This window comes from Alligator sinensis, unplaced genomic scaffold (assembly GCF_000455745.1).
Source record: "Alligator sinensis unplaced genomic scaffold, ASM45574v1 scaffold1770_1, whole genome shotgun sequence".
Taxonomy (NCBI): domain Eukaryota; kingdom Metazoa; phylum Chordata; order Crocodylia; family Alligatoridae; genus Alligator; species Alligator sinensis.
In genome coordinates this window covers 71,966-94,057 of record NW_005843094.1, presented here as the reverse complement: position 1 = coordinate 94,057, position 22,092 = coordinate 71,966, and the positions used below count along the sequence as shown (strand labels likewise).

Genomic DNA, 22,092 nt, shown 5'->3' with positions numbered 1-22,092 from the left:
AAAACTGGTTTATTGTCCCTACCCTACTATGATAGCTATAGTTACATATATAGGGGAGCCATGTCAAGAAGCATTCTCCCTGTTCTGCATTTCCAAAAAGACTTTTGTTTTGCTTGTTTGTTTGTTTGCATTTTGCAGCAAGCCAACCTTCTGTCTGGCTAGGTAAATATACTGCACAGCCCGCTTCTGCAGCTATCTGGTGGCTGTATAGATTGAAGGGAGGTGTAAGGTTCTGACTGCATAATGCTCTAAACACACAGGACGAAGGGTTCCTTATCTTATAAATACACAATGATGTACTTTTTTCCCAAATTAGTATTATTTACTAGATAGTCTTTAATAGCTCCTTTAAGGACATTATCATGTATTATGTCGGGGCCTGTACTTGGAGAATTTTTAGCTTGTGGATCATTGACCCAATAAAATTCAATAGCACCTTTAAAGTGTTACAACATATCAGGTCACTGAGAGATCGGAGAGGGCAGGGGGAGGGAATAAGAGTCTCGTGCATTAATACCTCTTGTTAAGAACCCTGCTGTAATGTCTGATGGAGAAAATGTATTGTTCATACCCATCTGTCCCAGCTGTTCCTAATAAAGAGAATAAAGCTCATTTGTATAGTACATGAGATTATTGCTTTCTATGAGGTAATAGAATTTATTTTTGTATAAATAAAATGTTATTTAAAAGTAACAGAAGATTTTGTGAGTGTGACTGTTTATATAAATATATACTGCTTATTAAGTTAACTTCAGATCTATGTTCAGGTTTTGGAAGAGGAGTGGGAAAAAGTAAAACAACATTCCAGGAAGGATCTAGAATTATTATCTAATCTAGCTGTATTGCACTCATCACTCTGGTACCTGAGCACTTGAGGTTTATTACTACTGAATATTGGTTACTATTACCATATGCTGCTATTCAGGTGTAGCATATACCATATGCTACATTATATCTTCCCTGTTATCTCCCAGCCTAATATTAAGGAACATTAAACCTAGGGCAGTTGTTCCTAAGAGTCATTTATACATGCAAGGTTGACACATTAAGAATAGTTTCTATACAGTGGTGATTCTCCTTTGGAATCTTCTTTATAGATGCATTAAATATAAATTTGTTTCTTTTTTTACCTTTCCAAATTAATTTTTGTTCAAGAGAAAATTAGACAATGCGTTGTGCTTCTGTAGCACCTTTGCTTTTATGGATTTGAAATTTCTTAACAATGTAAGTTGATTAAAGTTCACACACCCTTTTTGACATGGATGATCCTTTTCTCTTTATATTGAGCCAAACTAAATGTGAAACATCTTTGTGGTTGGTTTGCCCTATTTATTGCATGATAAATTGGTTGACTCCCTCACATGTTAAATTTATCTTGCAAGTCACATGTTAAACATGCAATAACTGAAGCATCTGCCAGGGCTTTAAGAATATGTACTTGCTGCATTGTAAACTCAACCAGTATCTTGAATTTTGCCCTTAGGCTGACTCCCATACAATGTCAGAAATCTCTGGGTGGTTGGGATAAAGCTTGAGCGCTGCAGACACTAGACACTGGAGCTAGGAATTCAGCAAGGACAAGGACACAGCAACTCAGAGTCGCAGCAACTCTCCAACAGCTAAACAGTCACTTTGGGCGTGTCTACATATGCACTTTAATGTGCATTAGCCTATGTTAATGTGCATTAAAGCATCACAAAAAACCTGTGCCCTTTTGCAAACGTGCATTAAAATTGGATCATGCACATTTTTCTAGTATCTCACAATGAAGATATTAGATCTATAGCACATTACTTAAAGTTCATTAATGAATGTGTAGAAGCATCCTTTGCGCTGCTAATCTGGTTTGTGCAGCTCCAGTGTTGTTTTGTGATATGGTCACTCCCATTTGGACTAGCCTAGCTCCTATCTAGGAACACCCGTGTGCTAACTGTAGCCATCTGTTACAGTGAATATATAAAAGTCCTTTATGTCCTGGAAAGTGTTTTGCAGCCACAGTCCTCTGGGCTGAATAGAGAAGAAGCCGCCTGTGGCCTGGTTTTCTTTTCTTCTAGCCTTCTGTGTAGAGGTTGGATAACATTGCTGAATAGCTATTTAACTAAATGTTACCAGCTTGGTTAGCAACTTAAGCTAAACTGATAAAACTCTGAAGCTATACTGGCTTATATTTATCATTAATAAAGCTTTGAAGGAGCTTAACTTGATTTTTAAATCCATTTAGTTAAACCAGTACACTTTCTTAATATAGACAAGACCTTCGCCCTAAAGAGTTATCACATTTCTTGAGTTCAAGAACTCTCATTTTGTGATTAATAGGTTAAGGATTGAGAGAGAGGCTTCTTGTGCCCTTTCTTGCCGTCTCTGTTGCAAAGACACCCAGGGGCCAAATGGAATCCTGATGCAAGTGGCAATATTGCAAATCTACTTTAAACTTGCCTACTCCAGGACAGTCAGGAAAGAGAAAACTAATTAGCTAAAGCTGTGAAATTCATGCACAGAAATTAAAAGTAGGTTAAAGCTCTGTGTGGACACTCTCGCACATTAATTTTACATCTATAGTTGGCTAATTTGTCATACATTTCCAGAGTGCCTACAGGTGTACAAGACCCTATGTTGTAAGTACTTTTGAGGCAGGAATTTTCTTTTTGCTCTGAATTTGTACAGTACCTGGCACAATAAGATCCTGATTCTTGGCCAGGGTTTCTAAGCAGTGCTGCCATCCAAATAATAAATCTGCTCAGAAATGATTTCTTAATAACATTCTCTGGCATAATCAATGGAAGTGAAAATAAGTGTTTTTAGGCCGTGTTATTTGTAAGGCAGGAAAAGGGGGCTTCCTCTCTGCTTAGAAAGATGCTTATGTGTTTGCATACCACTACAGTCCATCTGCCTAAAATTTAACAACTTGATTTGGGTTTTATTTTTCATTAGATCTTCGGAAGACTTTTGAACAGGAACCCCTGGGGAAAGAAGTGTCTTTGGAACAGGAAGTCCTGCTCCAGTGCCGTCCACCCGAGGGCATCCCAGTAGCTGAGGTGAGTGACAACAGATTCCAGCACTAGCAACTGACATTTAGTTATCCTAACTGAAGCCTAATCCATGGCTAATGGTGCAGTGAATTAGGGTATGGCATGATGAATGGGTAGTAATGGAGACCTAACTGCCTGCTGCTGGTAGAAGAGATTGATTGAAAACTGATTAATGACATTGGAGTCCATTAGAATGCGCCATCGGACAGAGCTACGGCAGTTCAGTTTTATTTGTTGTTCCCTTTCAAAAAACACAGCAGTGTTGTATCTGGCATCCGTGGGATAAAATACCTGTGGGGATTTATGAATGCAACCCCGTTATCTTTTTTTTTTTCTCCCTTAAGAGAAGGCAGTTGCTGTTATTGAGGCAACTGGCTTTCAAGTGTGTTATTAAAGCATTTATTTTTAATTTGCAGGATTTAACTTTTCTCACAGGCTTGTGCACATGCTCACAGACCAACTGTGTAACACACAACCAGGAGCCTGCCATGATCTGATAAGGGACTTCCCAAAGTTGATGCAGGAGGGGTGGCAGATGTGAAATAATCCAGCATCTAACACGGCTTATCCTCTTTATTTAACAGCAATTAAAAACACAGGAGAGGGTACTCTTCTGTCTGACTGGCAGGACTGACCTTCTCATTTAGCTAAATCTGCATCCACAGACAGTGACAGTCTCTTTTGTGAAAGGGAACTTACCTCAGCATGGTGGAGCTGCCTGTTGAATGAGGCTTCAAACTCATTCCTCACAGGAGGGAGGTCTCTGAATCACAGGGGGGCTCTGAAATTCAAAATCCACCTCTGCTGATTAAGAGAAAAATTGATTGTTAATGATGGTAATTCCCCCATCAGAATTCTCCTCGTTTTTCTCTGCCATGCAAAGAAGAAGCTGTTGCCAATTTGCATTAGGATAAGTTAGTCTGTCATAGTTAAACAAGAATGTGGTTGTCATTCACTGTTGATTACTGATTTCTCAGGAGATCATGCTTAAAGTGTTGCCTCCCTGTCAGACTGGAGCTGGGATTTAATCAGCATTGCAGAAAAGTATCCACAAAAGACAGAAGGAATAATTAATGTAATAGATTTCTCTTTCTGCCTTGTTTGTGAGGCTGTTTTATTTCCCCATTAAGATCCCCCAATGTGCAAAGAACTGTTTGGGTCTGGTAAGCCAGTTCTGTGACAGCTATGATATTATCAGCAAGGTTTTTCTCTGAGAAGTTATCAGCTTTTTTTTCCTTTTGCTTCTTATTGTGCTCTCAACCTGCCGTTGTACCATGACAAGAGTATTTATAACAGAGCATGTCAGATCTCAGATGCACAGTGGTACTGGGGGACTTCATTACCTTCACAGGGAACTGAGATTGCTCATGCCTTGCAGTTTCTGTGTGCAGCATTTACACACTACTCTGCACCTCTCCGTGACTTAACAAGTCCAACTTTCCTGTCAAAAAAAAGAAGATAAAGCTGGATCAGGTGAAGGAAAGATACACAGTAAGATTTAGCATCAAAACGAGAAAGCAAATTCTCTGTGATAAACACTGGGTGCATCTACACAAGATGCTAAATGGGCAGTATGCCAATTCTACTGTGTATTCGCATGTCACAAATATGCATTCATCAAGAGCACACACCAACTGCTGAAACTTCCTTAGCCTGATGAAGGGTTTTTTAACCCGAAAGCTTGCTTAATAACTATTCTCCAACCATTTGGGTTGGTCTAATAAAAGATATCAAATTCATGCAAGGAACCTTGTCTGCCTATGTCCTTAGACCAACACGGCTACAACCCAAACGCCTGCATTCATCAACTGTGCATTAGTCTCACTAAAAAACTGTGCTGGTACTACTGCGTAGTAGTGCTAGTTACTGCATATTGAGCTAAACTTAATGCACAGTAACAACGGTGCATTCATGCACATGCAGATGTGCCCAGTATGGGTAAAAAACGCTCACTTCTTTTTTCTTAAATCCAATTTAATCTGCCCTCCTTCTATGGAATTGCTTTGAAAGCAAAAAACCCACTCCCCAGTTGCCAGGAACAGTTTATAATACAGCATATGCCAACAAAGTGAGCTCTGAAAAGATTGTCTGTGCACTGGCCTAATAATAATGGCATTTCTTTCATGCTCTGTAATGTAATGGTTCATTTTGTCAAGTAGATTCAAAGATTCATAACTACAAGCTAATTGGCTGTGACTCTTATTTGTACCACAGTCGGGGCAGACACCAATTAATACTTGGCAGACTCAAAAAATCATACAACCCTTCTGACACTCAGAAGACACTATTCTTTTTTTTTTTTTTTTAATTCTCTTTTCATTTTTGAAGTTGAGAGAGAGATCAAACACCCAGATTGGACAGGAGACTAATACAGCTTCTTTGTAGACTCTCTCCAAACCTATTTAAAGAACAAAGCCTGAACACTAATGAATATGAATACCTTAATGTGACACTTTATTACTGCCATTTGCTGAAGCTGGTAAGATAAATTTAAAAAATAGAAAGATGAAAGGTAACTTGGTGGGTTGAAGAATTACACGATTGTTTTAATTTAGAGATTAATTAGTTCTTTGTTTAAGACTTTCTGATATGGTGATATAGGTAACTGAGAAAGAAGGGACACAAGAAAAGCAGGCAATAGGCTGCTAGGCTCTTTCACATTACAGAAGAACTGATTTGATTCCTGATAACCTGAGTCAGGCAGATAATGTAAACACAGCAGGCACTAGCAATCCATCAGATCCTCTGGCGACACAGACAAACATATCTCAAACTATTCCTTACTGCAGCGATTCCTCCCATGCCCTAGATGAGATAACTCACTGGCCCTCACAGACTGGTGGCCTTCATTTCCTTGTAATTTGTCAGTTTTCAAAATAGTGAATAAAAAAATTAAAATTCCTATACTGTAGAAAAAATGTGATTCACACTGAAGTGTGAATCTCCCCCACCCTGGCATTTCCCTGCTTGTTTTTGCTTATTCCTTTGTTTTAACTTGTTTACAAAGTGCTGGCAACTACCCACACTTAAGGATCTATTCCATTTACTTCTGTCAATGAAGAAAGATTTAAACACATGACTCCCAGTGTGGTCAATGGTAGTTAACCACATTGAGCCCCTATGGATGAATGCTGGACGACAAATCGCTTTATTTTCAGTAGGTGAATCATGTAGCAATATAAGGTCTTTGTCCTTCAGAGTGGAAGAAAAGCCAAGATAAGGATGGGGAAGCAAAGCTTTTAAAGCAGTGCTTCAGCTCTACTCTGGTGTCATGGGCAGTAGAGCAGGTTGAAACTGATTTGTATCATCACAGATCCTCACAGACGAGGAGGTGAGCGACTCCATACCAGCTATGAACTGATGGCCCAGAGGAGTTTTCCATCTAGTGACGGTGAAATCCTATGAAATATGAGCTTTCATTTCTACCCAGGAGAACTTTTACAATCTTTTCTCCAGTGCCTGATGAAGGGTGTTTGTGCCTGAAAGCTTGCAACTGAAGAATTTTTTTTGCAAAAATCTTGTTGGTTTAATAAAAGGTATCATCTCTACTACGAGTCCCAATTGCCTTTTCCTCTAGACCAATATGGCTACAACCTGGATACTTGAAACTGTAGACACCTGAAAAGTCTACGATCCAAATACAAGGCTGTGTATTATGACACGTTGCTCTAATGGCCTGAGGTCAAATCGCAATTCATCCTGCTTGCTCACTTGGTGCCAGGTGAGGCAACGGATGATTTGTTCAGTCACTAGGAAAATCAAATTGGCTGCTCTGTGGCTGTATACCATGACCACCATCTAAGGTTACAGAAGGAGAAAGAAATGGCAGCAATAGTACAAAAACACTACAGATTTGGCTCTTCCTAGATTTCGAGAGCATTTGGAGACTGGATGAAAAAAAGCAGCGGCAATGTGCTTTGCTTCATATTTATGCCTTATTACTTCTTGCATTTCCTCAGTGGAGGCACTCAGGTTATATGTGGGTTTTCAGAAGGTAATGGCAACTTTGAAATAAAACCACTTTGGGTGTAATAGTCATGTGCTGGCCACATCACTGCTTGACACAGTCATAAACAATAGATGTGTTTGATAGTGCCACCACCAGTGTTCCCTGCTCTGTGGCTTCCTGCTTTGTCACAGACATACACCATAGGCAGTGATTTTGCCATTAGTTTTGGAAACACCCTTCTGTAAGAAATAGGTTGATCAGATAAGCAGCATCTGAATTCCTGGGACCTTAATTGAATCAGTCAAATTCCAAACCTTATGAGATTTGCTCTTGACTATCATGAGGTATTAAGGATCTGTTTTTCAAAGATGCTGAGCTCCCTGAACCCAAGCCAAAAAACAGGGATTGCTGCAGGTACTTAGGATTCCTGTGATCAGACAGCTCCAGTTCTCTGGGGTCCATCAGAATCTCAGCAGTGATTTCCTTTTCCTCTGACCCAGGAAATCTTTTATGCACCCCTGGTGGAAAGCCGCAAAAGAAACATATTCTTAAAAGGGGCACACGCTGGGATGCTCCCAGGGTAACACAGCGGAATTATTAGCAATTAATCCCTTTGCTCATTTCATTTGTTGTTTAAAGTATGTCAGCATCATATTGTGAGTGAGAAATGTACTCAGAGACACGCAGCCTCATCAAATTAGTTCCTTGCAATAGGTTATAGATCAAAACATCAATGAGATGTAAGATTAGTTAATATGCCATAAGCAGCTAAATGAAGTTTTGCATTGAAATGTGTGATTTGCTGCACCTTAAACAAGGGGATAATTGCTTCTCTAATTATAATTGAGCTGTTTCTCATAGGAGTTTAATTGGAGTACAGGGCAGAGCATACAACTTGGTGACCCAGTTGAGCTTAAAAAATGCCCGTTTATTTATCCACATTTTTGTCTTTAATCAGGAGGGAGGAAAAAACCCACGAAGGAGTCAAATGGCAAAAGAAGTTGTTTTGCCAAGATGGGTGTAGCACAGATTTTATTCAGTTGCTATAGCCTGGGCAAAAAGCTGGTGGCAGCTGGGGACTTCTCCAAATAGGTAGCATCAGGTGGCTGCTCCATCTAATTGATTATTAATATGACTGCTGTTTGCTTTGTTTCATGAGAGCAGCTTATGTTTTGCTGCAGTTATCCCTTAATTGGAACTTCATGTGTATGCATTTCCATGCAGGTATATTGTCACCCAGGCAATGTTTTAAATTCCCTGCAGGAAAAGAAGCTTTTAAAGAGGAGATCAGAGGAGTTGATGGTCATGAATACTAATAAACTGAGAAGTGGCATTGTCATTTGTGGTGCCTTGTGATATGTGCTAGAATTACCTGCTGGTGAGGTATCAAGGGATAGGCGGGTGGCTGGAAAAGATCATATAGATTTGAGCATGAATGGAGGTACATCTTTCTTTCACTATCACATTCCAACACAGATGATTTTTCAGTTCCCTGGCTTTCCCAATGTCTAGAGATTGGGCGCTTTAGTAGGGCTTTGTTGGCGCTTTTATCTAATAGCTGACTGAATCAGCTATTAACTAGAAGCACCAAAAAGCCCCTCTGAAGCACCTAATCTATACAGACACTGCAGAGCTGAGTTGAACTAATGCACTGCTGCTTCTGGTAGCGCGCATTTTTTGGTTTTTTTCCCACATCTGTCAACGCCCTTATAGTACGTTTCTGGATCTCGCACTTTGTGCTCAAGCCAGGGTGGGGAATTATGGTACTTCATATTCTAACACAAAAATTCCCAAACTATAGTCCATGGAGTAGTCATTAGCAGCTGGTGGTGAGCTTGCTGGTTATATTGTACTGTGTCCTCCTTTTTTTGCAGCGGGTGCTAGACCTGCCTCGGTGTTTTATACTGAAAAAGAACTTTTTTAAATGGTGGTATACAAGGAAGAGAATTCAACATAGCAGCCATCACTAGGTGGCTGCAACATAGCTCAGGTAAGGAATAAATACTACCCTCAGGGATTAGATGTAGATGTCATCCTTCCTGTGAAATTAGAAAAAAATCTCATGTGTAGCTCTCGAGGATAAACTCTTCTGGAGTGACAAACTCTTCTGGAGCATGGACAGGAGCATGTTTATACAGCATCTACAGCATGGACAGATTTCACTGCCTTTACAATCTGTGTAAAGCAGTTCTGAAGAGACCAATTCTTAGAGTTTGATTGTAGCTCAGTCTCCATCCTCATTTGAAGACTTACCTTTCTACTGAAAATGCCAAAACACGTGCCTAACAGATTATAGTTATGGACACCATTCTCCACTAGGAAATGGACAGAAGTAACTGATATATTACATATTGGCTACCTGGTTGCCGCCAGACAGTTATCATTTTTGGTCAGTGCTGTCATGATCCAACAATCTAATGGTATCCCATTACCTGAGCCTTCTAGTCCATCTTCAGTCATGAGGTTTTAGTAAAGGTTCACCTCCAAGTGGTATAAAAAAACCAAAGGTGTAACATCCTCAGACACAGCTAGCATTTATATGGCTTTCACAGCACACTGCATAGATTTTAGCACTCAAGCAGTGAGCTGGACATATGTGCAATTAAGAAAGTGTTTCCACAGCATGAAAACAAATTCCCCTTATTGTCAGCAGAAACAAAAATAACAAAAACTGAGCAAAATGTCACTGGTTTGTGTTGCACTTAGAATGTGGGTTTTTAAACCTAGTGCCACAAGAATTGATGCAACACCCAGTTGATCAATAGCAGAAAGGCTTTAATAACAGTGCCACAAGCAAGCTATAAAACTAAGCGAAAGAAAAAGACTTCTTCCCAATAAAATGAGCTACTCCACAATGTCCTAGTACATATTTAGCTGCAGTAGTGTTTTCTCACCAATGCAGGTGGAGGAAGCTGGTTCAGCCTTGCAGCCTTCACCAAGCAGGATCCCTTACTGGTTAAGCTGAGTGCAATGTTGCAGTGATCTTTCTCTCTTTCTCCTGGAGTGTACAGCTTGCTGGCAAATTTGCTCAGTTCTTATACTGTTTAATTGTATAGCTTCAAAGTATTTTTCCTTGATAGTTGGCTGATTAGAGCCCAAACAAAACAGGGAGAAGAAGGGTGACTATCATATTACAATTGTTAAATTGCCTGGCTCTTGTTTTTGGATTTGTCCAGGTGTGAAGATGTGATTTTCATAGCTTAGCAATTAATTGTGATGGGCTTTGAGTGGTCAAACAGGATACCTAGAGGCATTGGTTACTGGACCTATTTTTGGGTATTTGTTTACCAATGGGGCAAATTTGCAATAGCTTGTAATGATGATGGTCTATTTACAAAACACCAGACATACATTGAATGATTTGAGACATTAGTAATACCTTAGACATTGAATGATTGTTTTGAGAAATGTGAGCAAGGTGCACTTGTCACCTACAGGGCATCTTTCCTGTACCTTTACAGGTTTTTCTTGAGATGCATGTTTAGTCTTTTGTCTTCTTTAGTTGCTAGTTCAATTGACATGCATATGTAGTTTACTTGCCTTCACTGGCTCAGCCTCTTTTTTTTGGCTTTCTTAGATATACACGTGATGAGAGTGTCAGGTCTCTGTTAACAATTTTCTTGATTTGCCACAATCTAGCACAGAGAATAAAACCAATTGAGGTTGCTCTATTTACCTCAGCTGCCACCCTGCATTTTTGTGCAAGATGCTCTGCATTTCAACTTGGTCATAAAGATTTTATGTGTAGGCCTGGCCGAGCTGTTACTGTTTTCACCGTCATCAGTTTGCACTTGCTGTTTCATTCCCACTGTGTTTTTAGTAGTCCCTCACAGCTATAGTTTCAACCTTGCTGGAGGCTAGCTTTTTTTTTTTAAGAAAAGGCATAGAAATTCATTTCCAGCCACAAGCATGCAAAGGACAGAGCACCCCACTTCTTGAAGACTGGCAAGAAAGACTGAATTTGAAACAAAATCCAAACAAATCAAATAACATTATTCTACAAAGAGGCATGCCACTCTCAAGACAGCTGCCAGCTGCAAGAGCTGCTGGCTCAGCCTCCACTCAGAAGGTACCAGAGGTTTTCTTACTCTTATTTGGGCATCTAGTATGACACTTCTCTCCATTCCAATTATTGTAGTAATTTGTAGTTATTGTAGCACTTTCTCAGAACATAAGACCTGTTCAATAGGTGTGCGCCAAGCTGTGATAAAAATAAGCACTGGAAAACATACAAGCTTATCCGGGCAGGTAATTAGGAGAACAGTGTAACTTAAATCAATGAGTGATGTCATGGAATGTGAGCCCTATGCTAGCAAAGAAATTAGACAGTTATGGTTAATCCTGATAGTGCTAAGAAGCCAAAATGCAAGTGTTGCGAAATCCTCAGGTGCTTTCTCAGTTGTGTCTCAGGGAAATGTCTGCCCAGTACATATATTTAGGACAAAAAAGACTATCCCCTGACCAGCTGTCCCTAGAGAAGGCATCACAAGGAGCAATTCTACACTGGCAGAAGAAGAGGATCTTGATGTCCTGGATGTCCCAACTTCTACCAGTTTCTAAACAAGTCAAAACATGCTTGCAAAAGGATTTCTGCATCTCAATAATTCTAGTAGCTTGACATGGCTCAGTTTGCATCAGTAATCGGTTCCTATAATAGCTTTTCCCATTTATATAATCACTTGTTTGATTAATGTACTCTCTATTCATTCAGTTTGCACTAAAATCTTGTCCTGCCTTGTATGCTTTCATTTCTGTGCATTACATTATTCTAGTTCACTGCTGAAAACATCTTATGGTGACATGGACCCGATTAGGACTTGTAGAAATAGCCATTGTGATGATTTTGGGTTTTTCTTTCTTGCTGATGGTCTCACATTTCATGTTGGGTGGCATGTGGCAGGTTCCCTCTGTTAATTAGAACAAATGTGCCAATTATGTTAATGTATCTCCTGATACCAATCAGTGAATAATTAGAAACAACACATCTGTCTCTCACCAGGGAATGGAATGAGAAAGAAGAAGCTGCAAGGTGCATTGCTCTAAATTACTTCAACATCAGATTGTGCGTTTCTTCAGCCAATCGCTGTGATAGCACAGTCTCATGACAGGCTTGCAAATGCTTTAGCAATGCAATACATATGGAAACTGTGCAATCGGCAGAATTCATGTGGCTCAGTGCTTTGCAAATTGAATCCATAGAACATAAGGAAATTTGACCAAAATCAGGCCAACTTCTTTATATTCTCTTCATCATAGCTATCTTTTCAGCATTAGCTATTATTAACATTTTATACAATGGTGGCACATACCAGCCTCAAACTGTGCATGGTCTTATTTTGTTAGGCATCATATAAACATATAGTAAATAACGCCAGAAAACTTCGGAGCTCAAACAGCCTCGTGAATTCATATTTATGTTGCTCTGTGTGGCTGATATGTAAGAATAACTAGCTATATATCATTTTAAATTTTTCATCACTGTCATTTCCATGAGGGAAAATCTGTTTATGATGGTTATGTCCCAAATCAAAAAATGTCTAGTCTGCTGAACATGGATGCCAGCATGTGTGTGTTTGTAATTTGTAATGTTAGAGGCATATCCTTATTTACTGAAATAAAAATAGTCAGATATCTGTTTAATACTTTTTGTGACACCCAGTAAATATATTTTATCAGTATAGCTACAAACAAATGTCCACATTGGAAATATGGTTCACAAGAATAAACCTGGAGAAACAAAATTGCATTCTATACGTAGTAGGTTAACAATCTAATGCTGGGGAAAGATGGACCTATTGGAATAGCATGATTAAAACAAAATATTTCAGTAACTTTTATAACAATAATATGTACACTTGCTGTCACCCATATATTACACTGTCTCAAATCTACTCTGTTCTCTTATCTTGCGTATTTGACACAAGCTCAATTGCTGCTTACATGAGAAAATAACTTATGCTTTCATCAATTCTGTTTACCTCTGATAAAAAAGAAAAAATAGTGGCCTAATTTTCAGAGGTGCTGAGTACTAAAGTCAGTGGCAGCTGCAGCTGCTCAGCAACTCTGGAAAAAATTAGGCCATTAGTAACTAAAAATGTGTGCTAACAAAACCTCATTTAAGTTTATAATATGTTTTTAATTAGTTAACGTTTGTACAAGAATTTGAAGAAAGCACAAGAAGGGCTAATTATCATTGGAACTGTGTGCAGTCTCCCTTTTATATTACTTATTCTCGCTGTTTGCTGAAGTGTGTAAGACAAAAATATCCATCTTCCAGCCAAACATCTTCAGCTCATTTTCTCCCACACTGATGTAATTGTGACGTCACAAACGATGGATTATAGCAAGCTTGTCTAATTGGCAGCCCGTGGGCTGCATGCAACACAAAAAAGGCTAAAATTTGATGTGGCTGATGGAGCTGCTGCATTGGTGCAGCTCTGGAACCCAGGGGGTGAATCCAAGCATTGCTTATACTTGCACCCTCTTACCTATTGCCAAGTTCAGGGACTTTGGTTGCCACTGGTGACTGAAATTGTCAGTGGGGGGAAGGAGAATGAGCGATGGTGGCTTCTCCCCCGGATTCCAAAACTGAACCAATGTTGCGGCTCAGGCAGCTGCACTGACCCCTGCTACCCCACTACCGGAGGTGGGTCTTTTGGCCAGTGAGAAGCCCTGTGGTCTGGACCTGAAGTCAATAGTAGTTTTGTTCTCACATTTTTCAAATGCAGCCCACAAAAAGAAGCGCAGTAGGTTTAAAATGGGATTACTTTCTTTAGCATCAGTAGCATTTTCTAGAATTTCAGCTATGCAATCTTCTATTGTACCACAGGGAAAACAAATATTAAAAAGCAGAAAGAATGCTGTCTGCATGAGCCCCAGAGGTTAAATTGAGGTCTAAAATGAAGAGGATGAAGAAACAAGTTTCTGGCTTGTTTCTTACTCTGGATGCATGCAGCCTTGACCTCTGGGTAATGCAGGAAATAAACATTGCCATTGACTGAATGGGAAACTGTCCATCTTGATTATACCTGATTTCTATTAGGACTCATTTTGTCTGAGCACTACTCAAAAAAGAAAGGAGGGGAAAATAATTTTAGGCTTCTTGCCAGGGAAACACAGATTATTGACTAAAAGCTTATGTCTTCCCTGGCAAATAAACATAAATCCTGCTGTGATAGAAGTGCTGTTTCCAAAGTTTTATGTCTCTTTCTCTCTCTACTCTGTTCCATGTGTCCAGCACTTTTGGCATCACCAAGTTTTAAATCATCAATAGCTATAAAAACATAAATACCTACGTATATGTGCATGTTCACACAATGTGCTGTGAAAGATGGGCATTATAAATCAAGTCCTCAACAGCATGGTGACTTGGTACTAGTGGATGTTTCCTTGGAAACAGATGGACAAAAGATGGCCAAACTTTCATACCACTAAGTTTGCCAAGGATCGCTAGCCTAATGTAACTAACATCTGTGGCCTATGATGGTATTGCAGCTGGGGAGCTGAAACTCTTCAGTGCTTACTGTATTTATTTAAATCTAAGATGACTTGGAGTTTAATATAACCCCTCAATAATAAGATGTTATACATGGAAAATTATAAATCTGTTATAATCCTTCATGTATAGAACCTAATTATTGGAGGGTTGACTTAAACTTGTCATCAAACACAGGGGAGGCAGGTAGCCTGACCCTCACACCTTGCTCCCCTGCCCCTCGATCCTTTCATGCCTGAGCCCCTGCCACCTGTCCCCCATCCCCCCTGCCACTTGCTCCCCCTGAGCCCTGCTGCCTGATCCCCCATTCCTACTGCTTCCCCAACATCCACCTGAGCAACATGTGCTGCCGTTCCATCCATCCCCTAATGTGCTGCTGTGGCATCCCTGGATCTGCACTGTTGCCTGATCCCCCACCTGTTCTGCTGCTGCTGCATCCCCTGACCCTGCACTGTTACCCAACCCCTACCCAACCCCCAACTTCCATTGACACCTGATCTTCTGCCCAATCACTCAGCCATGTTGTTGCTGATCCCTCACCCAATCCTTCACCTGATCACTGACCGATTCTTCTGCTCACCCACCTCATCCTCCACCATTCAATCCATGACACGTGCTGCCACCCATCCCCAGTCCGATTTTCCACAGAATCCTCCACCAAATCCCAGACCCCAGCCCTGATCCTGGCCCACACTCATAGTATTGCTGCTGATTCCATGGATTTAAGTGACAACCTGAGCTCTGGCCCTAGATAAACTCACGGCCAGGGCAGAGCCAGAGTGCTGATAGTCAAATCTATGACAAAATTGTTTTCCCCCTGTTGACTGAGGCAAAAAACTTATCTTGGATTCAAGTAAATATGGTAATAGTAGACTGTTGCAATCATCCTGCTTGTGCTATATACTATACTGGAACTGGAATAACAAATGATGTTGGAGTCAAGAGCTGTTTCAAGCACAAGAAAATGTATTTACTACGACTTGTGATTCATTTAACCTCCCTGTTCCTAATAAAATAACAATTATATATTTAAAGGAGCTTATGACCAGCACTAGGCAGGCAAGGAGGGGGGAGGGGGGGCATAGATTTGATAAGTATATTTTTCAATATTTTTAAAGATTTTTTTTTCATTTTGTTTGAACGTTTCCCTTACACTTTTCTTTGGTTAAAAGAAAAGTTTGTTTAGTTTTAGTTGGGAAGGGAGGAGAGAAATTGCTCCTTCTCATATTATCACCCTTTTTTTCCTTTTGGAAAAAGGGGGGGAGGGCAGAAATTATAGTGTCAGAAGCCTTTGATACACATTTATTCATAGCACTACAAAGTTCCTGGCATCCTTGGAGCTAGGAGAGATAGTGAAGCACTCTGGGATGCCAGAGGTCCCCTACAGCACTACATGTACCTGTGCACATTATATAAAAAACTACAAAATGTATCACTGCAAAGAAGTTACTGTTTGCAGCATTACAAATAATTTGAATGTGTGGACATACACTTTTGGGGCACTGTAAAGGTGTTTATAGTGCTACAAAAGTAATGTGTCCAAGACCAGAGAATGTTTTATTCATACAGGGTATATCTACATATGCAAATGCTGTGGGGTGGGTTTACTCTAGAATAACTTAAACCCACCCTGGGCACGTGTCTACATGTGCAGGGATGTGGCATTTGATTTCCTACTCCTGGCAGCAGTCTTCTCCTGCCCCCTCCTGCGGTCCCAGCCCCCTGACCCTTACTGGCAACTCTTTCCAAGCCTCCCACCAAAATGGACAGTCCTCAGCCACCTCCAGGCTGTATGAGCAGACTTCCTCATGCAGCCCAGGGCTGATTGGGAACTGTCCTGGTCAGGGGCAGGCCCCAACCAGCTCTAGGCTGGGCAGGAAACTCTCCCCATGCAGGGAGCTCCCAGCCCCGGCTATGCAGTTGTGGAGTGGGGGCTGGGAACAGGCTGGGAACTTGTTCTCTGTCCCCACTTTGCAATTGCAGAGCACCATCTACATGTGCTGTACTGTGCAGTAATTAGTTCCAAGTAAATTTGCTACTTGTATTTTAGAGGTGTGTGTAATGGGCCCTATTCAATTTGGATTCGGCCCAAATGAGGGACAGTGATGTGATCTGTTGATTCAGATCGCTGTCCCCGATTCAATTCAGCCGAATCCAAATCTGACGATTCGATGCTGATTTGGCGAATCAGCAGTTCAGACACAGGCATAGCTTTGAAAGTTTTTCCTACATACTTTGAGGTAGCAGCATGGCTTGTGATCGCTGCAATGCTGGAGTGGATGGAGTGTCCCACAGGAGCATGCGGGGCTCTCCAGCATGCTCAGCAGCAAACCCGGAAGTGGACTGGCAGTACTTCCAGTACACTTCTGGGTCTGCCAGGGAGTGCGTGGGGCCCCCTGCCCCCCACACCCCTTGGCCCAGTGATTGGCTGCAGGGGGACCCTGGGTGACTCCCAGACCCAGTTGCCAAGCCGGGGGGACACGGATCCTTTCATGCCTGAGCCCCTGCCCCCTGCCCCCCACCCCCCCTGCCACTTGCTCCCCCTGAGCCCTGCTGCCTGATCCCCCATTCCTACTGCTTCCCCAACATCCACCTGAGCAACATGTGCTGCCGTTCCATCCATCCCCTAATGTGCTGCTGTGGCATCCCTGGATCTGCACTGTTGCCTGATCCCCCACCTGTTCTGCTGCTGCTGCATCCCCTGACCCTGCACTGTTACCCAACCCCTACCCAACCCCCAACTTCCATTGACACCTGATCTTCTGCCCAATCACTCAGCCATGTTGTTGCTGATCCCTCACCCAATCCTTCACCTGATCACTGACCGATTCTTCTGCTCACCCACCTCATCCTCCACCATTCAATCCATGACACGTGCTGCCACCCATCCCCAGTCCGATTTTCCACAGAATCCTCCACCAAATCCCAGACCCCAGCCCTGATCCTGGCCCACACTCATAGTATTGCTGCTGATTCCATGGATTTAAGTGACAACCTGAGCTCTGGCCCTAGATAAACTCACGGCCAGGGCAGAGCCAGAGTGCTGATAGTCAAATCTATGACAAAATTGTTTTCCCCCTGTTGACTGAGGCAAAAAACTTATCTTGGATTCAAGTAAATATGGTAATAGTAGACTGTTGCAATCATCCTGCTTGTGCTATATACTATACTGGAACTGGAATAACAAATGATGTTGGAGTCAAGAGCTGTTTCAAGCACAAGAAAATGTATTTACTACGACTTGTGATTCATTTAACCTCCCTGTTCCTAATAAAATAACAATTATATATTTAAAGGAGCTTATGACCAGCACTAGGCAGGCAAGGAGGGGGGAGGGGGGGCATAGATTTGATAAGTATATTTTTCAATATTTTTAAAGATTTTTTTTTCATTTTGTTTGAACGTTTCCCTTACACTTTTCTTTGGTTAAAAGAAAAGTTTGTTTAGTTTTAGTTGGGAAGGGAGGAGAGAAATTGCTCCTTCTCATATTATCACCCTTTTTTTCCTTTTGGAAAAAGGGGGGGAGGGCAGAAATTATAGTGTCAGAAGCCTTTGATACACATTTATTCATAGCACTACAAAGTTCCTGGCATCCTTGGAGCTAGGAGAGATAGTGAAGCACTCTGGGATGCCAGAGGTCCCCTACAGCACTACATGTACCTGTGCACATTATATAAAAAACTACAAAATGTATCACTGCAAAGAAGTTACTGTTTGCAGCATTACAAATAATTTGAATGTGTGGACATACACTTTTGGGGCACTGTAAAGGTGTTTATAGTGCTACAAAAGTAATGTGTCCAAGACCAGAGAATGTTTTATTCATACAGGGTATATCTACATATGCAAATGCTGTGGGGTGGGTTTACTCTAGAATAACTTAAACCCACCCTGGGCACGTGTCTACATGTGCAGGGATGTGGCATTTGATTTCCTACTCCTGGCAGCAGTCTTCTCCTGCCCCCTCCTGCGGTCCCAGCCCCCTGACCCTTACTGGCAACTCTTTCCAAGCCTCCCACCAAAATGGACAGTCCTCAGCCACCTCCAGGCTGTATGAGCAGACTTCCTCATGCAGCCCAGGGCTGATTGGGAACTGTCCTGGTCAGGGGCAGGCCCCAACCAGCTCTAGGCTGGGCAGGAAACTCTCCCCATGCAGGGAGCTCCCAGCCCCGGCTATGCAGTTGTGGAGTGGGGGCTGGGAACAGGCTGGGAACTTGTTCTCTGTCCCCACTTTGCAATTGCAGAGCAGGGGCTGGGAGCTCCATGCTGCTGGAGCAGGAGAATACTGCCTCCCCCCCCGAGGCTCCAATAGTGGAGCCCACCCCAGCAGCAGGCAGCTATGGGTGGGGCAGGGAGCAATCTTCAGCCCCATGCTGCCTGCCTGCCTGCCTGACTGGGAACAAATTTGCTCCCAGTCGGCCATCTACATGTGCTGTACTGTGCAGTAATTAGTTCCAAGTAAATTTGCTACTTGTATTTTAGAGGTGTGTGTAATGGGCCCTATTCAATTTGGATTCGGCCCAAATGAGGGACAGTGATGTGATCTGTTGATTCAGATCGCTGTCCCCGATTCAATTCAGCCGAATCCAAATCTGACGATTCGATGCTGATTTGGCGAATCAGCAGTTCAGACACAGGCATAGCTTTGAAAGTTTTTCCTACATACTTTGAGGTAGCAGCATGGCTTGTGATCGCTGCAATGCTGGAGTGGATGGAGTGTCCCACAGGAGCATGCGGGGCTCTCCAGCATGCTCAGCAGCAAACCCGGAAGTGGACTGGCAGTACTTCCAGTACACTTCTGGGTCTGCCAGGGAGTGCGTGGGGCCCCCTGCCCCCCACACCCCTTGGCCCAGTGATTGGCTGCAGGGGGACCCTGGGTGACTCCCAGACCCAGTTGCCAAGCCGGGGGGACACGGGGGAGCCCTCCCAGCATGCTCCCTGGTGAACCTGGAAGTGCTTCTGGTCCACTTCCAGGTCTGCTGCTGAGTGCACTGGAGAGCCCGCTGTGCTTCTGTGGGACACTGCATCTGCCCCAGCACCACAGCATTCAGAGTCCCTGCTACCTGGAGGTATGAAGAAATAACATTTAAAGCTGTATCTACGTCTGAATCACCAAATCTGTCTGAATCTCTCTGAGTCGATTAGGAGGGTTCCAATTCAATTCGGAGAGATTAAAGGGTCCTCTGATTCGATTTGGATTAAGAGATGCGGCCACTGAATTGGGCCAAATCTCCACTGAATTTGAATCAGGGACCAAAGCTTCGCACAGCCTTATTGTATTTACAGGTTGCAAATTTACTCATGATTAGAGCAAATTACTGTGCAGTAAACAGCTGCGTGTGTACAAGTGACACTTACTGCACAGTAATTTGCTCTAATTTCAAGTAAAACGTCTCATGTAGATGTGCCCACAGTGAAGCAAGTTTTTAACAACATTTTCATTTTTCATTTTTAAAATGTTTGAACAGGAATTTGTCAGTTGGTCCAGTCCAGATAATTCTACTACAAAACATGAATAAGACACTGAAAAACCTTTCCAAAACTGAAGGTAGGATTGTGGATCCGAAGATCAGCATAGTTTTGAGAAAGTAGTAGTTTGAAGAAGGCCTTGACAAAACCAATATGCATCTGTTTTAAGAATATGCATTGTTGGAAAAGGAGATTTAAAAGTAAAAGCAGGAGAGAAAATGCAGAGCAGTTTGAAGGGCTATATTTAAACAGAAGGAGGATTATTGGTCGAAATGTGGATGAACATGTGCAACAGCAGCAGTTAGAACTTGGGAATATTTTTAAAAGAAAGAAATTGTTGAGTGAGGAATACATCAAGTGAAATAATCATTTTTGAATAATGAAATGTGTGATCCTCTACATAGAAAGCAAAGACATTTGGTGCATGATACATTGTACACGTACACCCTCAGATGCACTTCTTACTTTTTCTTTTCAACTTAAATGAAAATTACAACAGAAAAACCTGCAGGATTTAAAATGAGTTGTGATCTGATTCCACTTGTTTTAGCCATTTATAGAAATACAAATATATCTTGAATCACACATTTTTTCTTAGAAATCTGCTGATAGAGGAGAGTGCTCTCTTACACACACACTCTCATTCATTTATTTTATGGGCTAAAATATGATTATTCATAGTTAAGAACCCTGAGGTGCCTGGAGGTACAACAACATATTTGCCCAAAGAATTATAGCAGCTCTCTAAATTTCACCCCTCCCTGTGCATTTCACTCTGCTACACATGGTGTGGAATATTCTTAGGAAGCATATTTCCTGCCCCTCCTGTAGTATACTCAGGCAACACTGAAAAATTATAGTATGTGTTAGACTTCATGTATGTTTTCCAACCAAGCAAAATGTCTGTTTTTTTTCTTGATTATACTGTAAGGCCTGTTTAAGTACTTCCAGTACTCAAGCTAGCTTGTTTAAAGTTGACTCAGGTACTCAATACTATACAAGAGAGTAGCTAGCCATGTTAGTCTGAAATCAGGTAGAAGACAAGGCAGAATGGCACCTTAGAGACTAATTGGTTCAGTGAGGTATAAGCTTGCATATGCAAAAGTCTGCTGCATCAGATGCTACAAACAGTGCTGCAATCTTCTACATAGAGCCTTAGACTGAGAATGACAAATGATGAACAGCAAACACTCTTGCTTGCATATGCTGTTCATGTTCGTATATCATCCAGATATTTGTGTGGGGAATGGACAGTCCCTTCAAATTAACAAAGACAAAAGCCCCGTTTGTGCTAATGCCTACACACTGTGAGCAGAAGCGAATACGAAGGTGTTCCATCTGAACAACCAATCAGGATTCAGACTGACACACAAATCGGTTTTTTGCAATATTTGACCATGTTGTGAATTGAGCACTCTAGCTTTCAGACAGGAAAACATCCAGTCACCCACATCACTGCTCACAGCAGTTGGCATGACTCTCTTAAGCCAGCAGGGTTGGGTTTTTTTGTTGGTTTCTAGTCTCATTGATGGTTGGGCAGTTGTTCAAATACCGTTAGAAAAGCAGGGTTTGTCAGAACAAATCAGGCCTGTCTTGGCAGTTAGCACCTTCTAGTTTCAGTGGGTTGATTTTTGTTTTTATTTTTCTTCCTTTCATTAAATCCTGGGCACAAGTTGAAATGACCCAGTGACGTGAAGGTGCTGTTTGATCCATCAACAGCCCCAGCCCCTTCCTCTAGAGCACGCTCAGTTCAAGTGAAAACAAGCCACTGAATGTTCAGCCAAGTAATGCTAGGTGGCTCCCAGCAGTCAGCTGTGGGATAATAGGGGATTTCTGTGAGGGGGCAATAAAAGGAACATTGTCTAGATTTAAAAAAATCCCCATAGCCCAGGGAACCATGCATTAGTAAACAGAAATTCAGAGAAACGGGTAAAATAACATTTATATTTTCTACACTATTCTCCAATTCTCAGATAACTGCCCTTATTTTTTTGCAGTCAAGATGGATAAATACATATTACTATCTACTATTACTACTACTAAAAACTCTTATAATTGACTTCACATCTGGGGTCTGTTTGATAATCTTTAGCATTGCCTATTAGACTAGCACTCAGAAAACCCAAGCAAAATCAGACTCCCATTGTGCT

The 22,092-nt window shown here is 41.6% G+C and overlaps 1 protein-coding gene across 1 annotated transcript in view; it reads left to right on the top strand.

Moving 5' to 3' along the window:
• UNC5C (unc-5 netrin receptor C) overlaps positions 1 to 22,092 on the top strand; it is a gene marked incomplete at its 3' end in the record, with an annotated part of 146,084 nt that overhangs the window by 54,737 nt on the left and 69,255 nt on the right. The window contains exon 5 of the mRNA XM_006037290.1: positions 2,932 to 3,035. Within this exon, the coding sequence (XP_006037352.1) occupies positions 2,932 to 3,035 (104 nt within the window). The remainder of the gene's footprint in view (positions 1 to 2,931; positions 3,036 to 22,092) is intronic.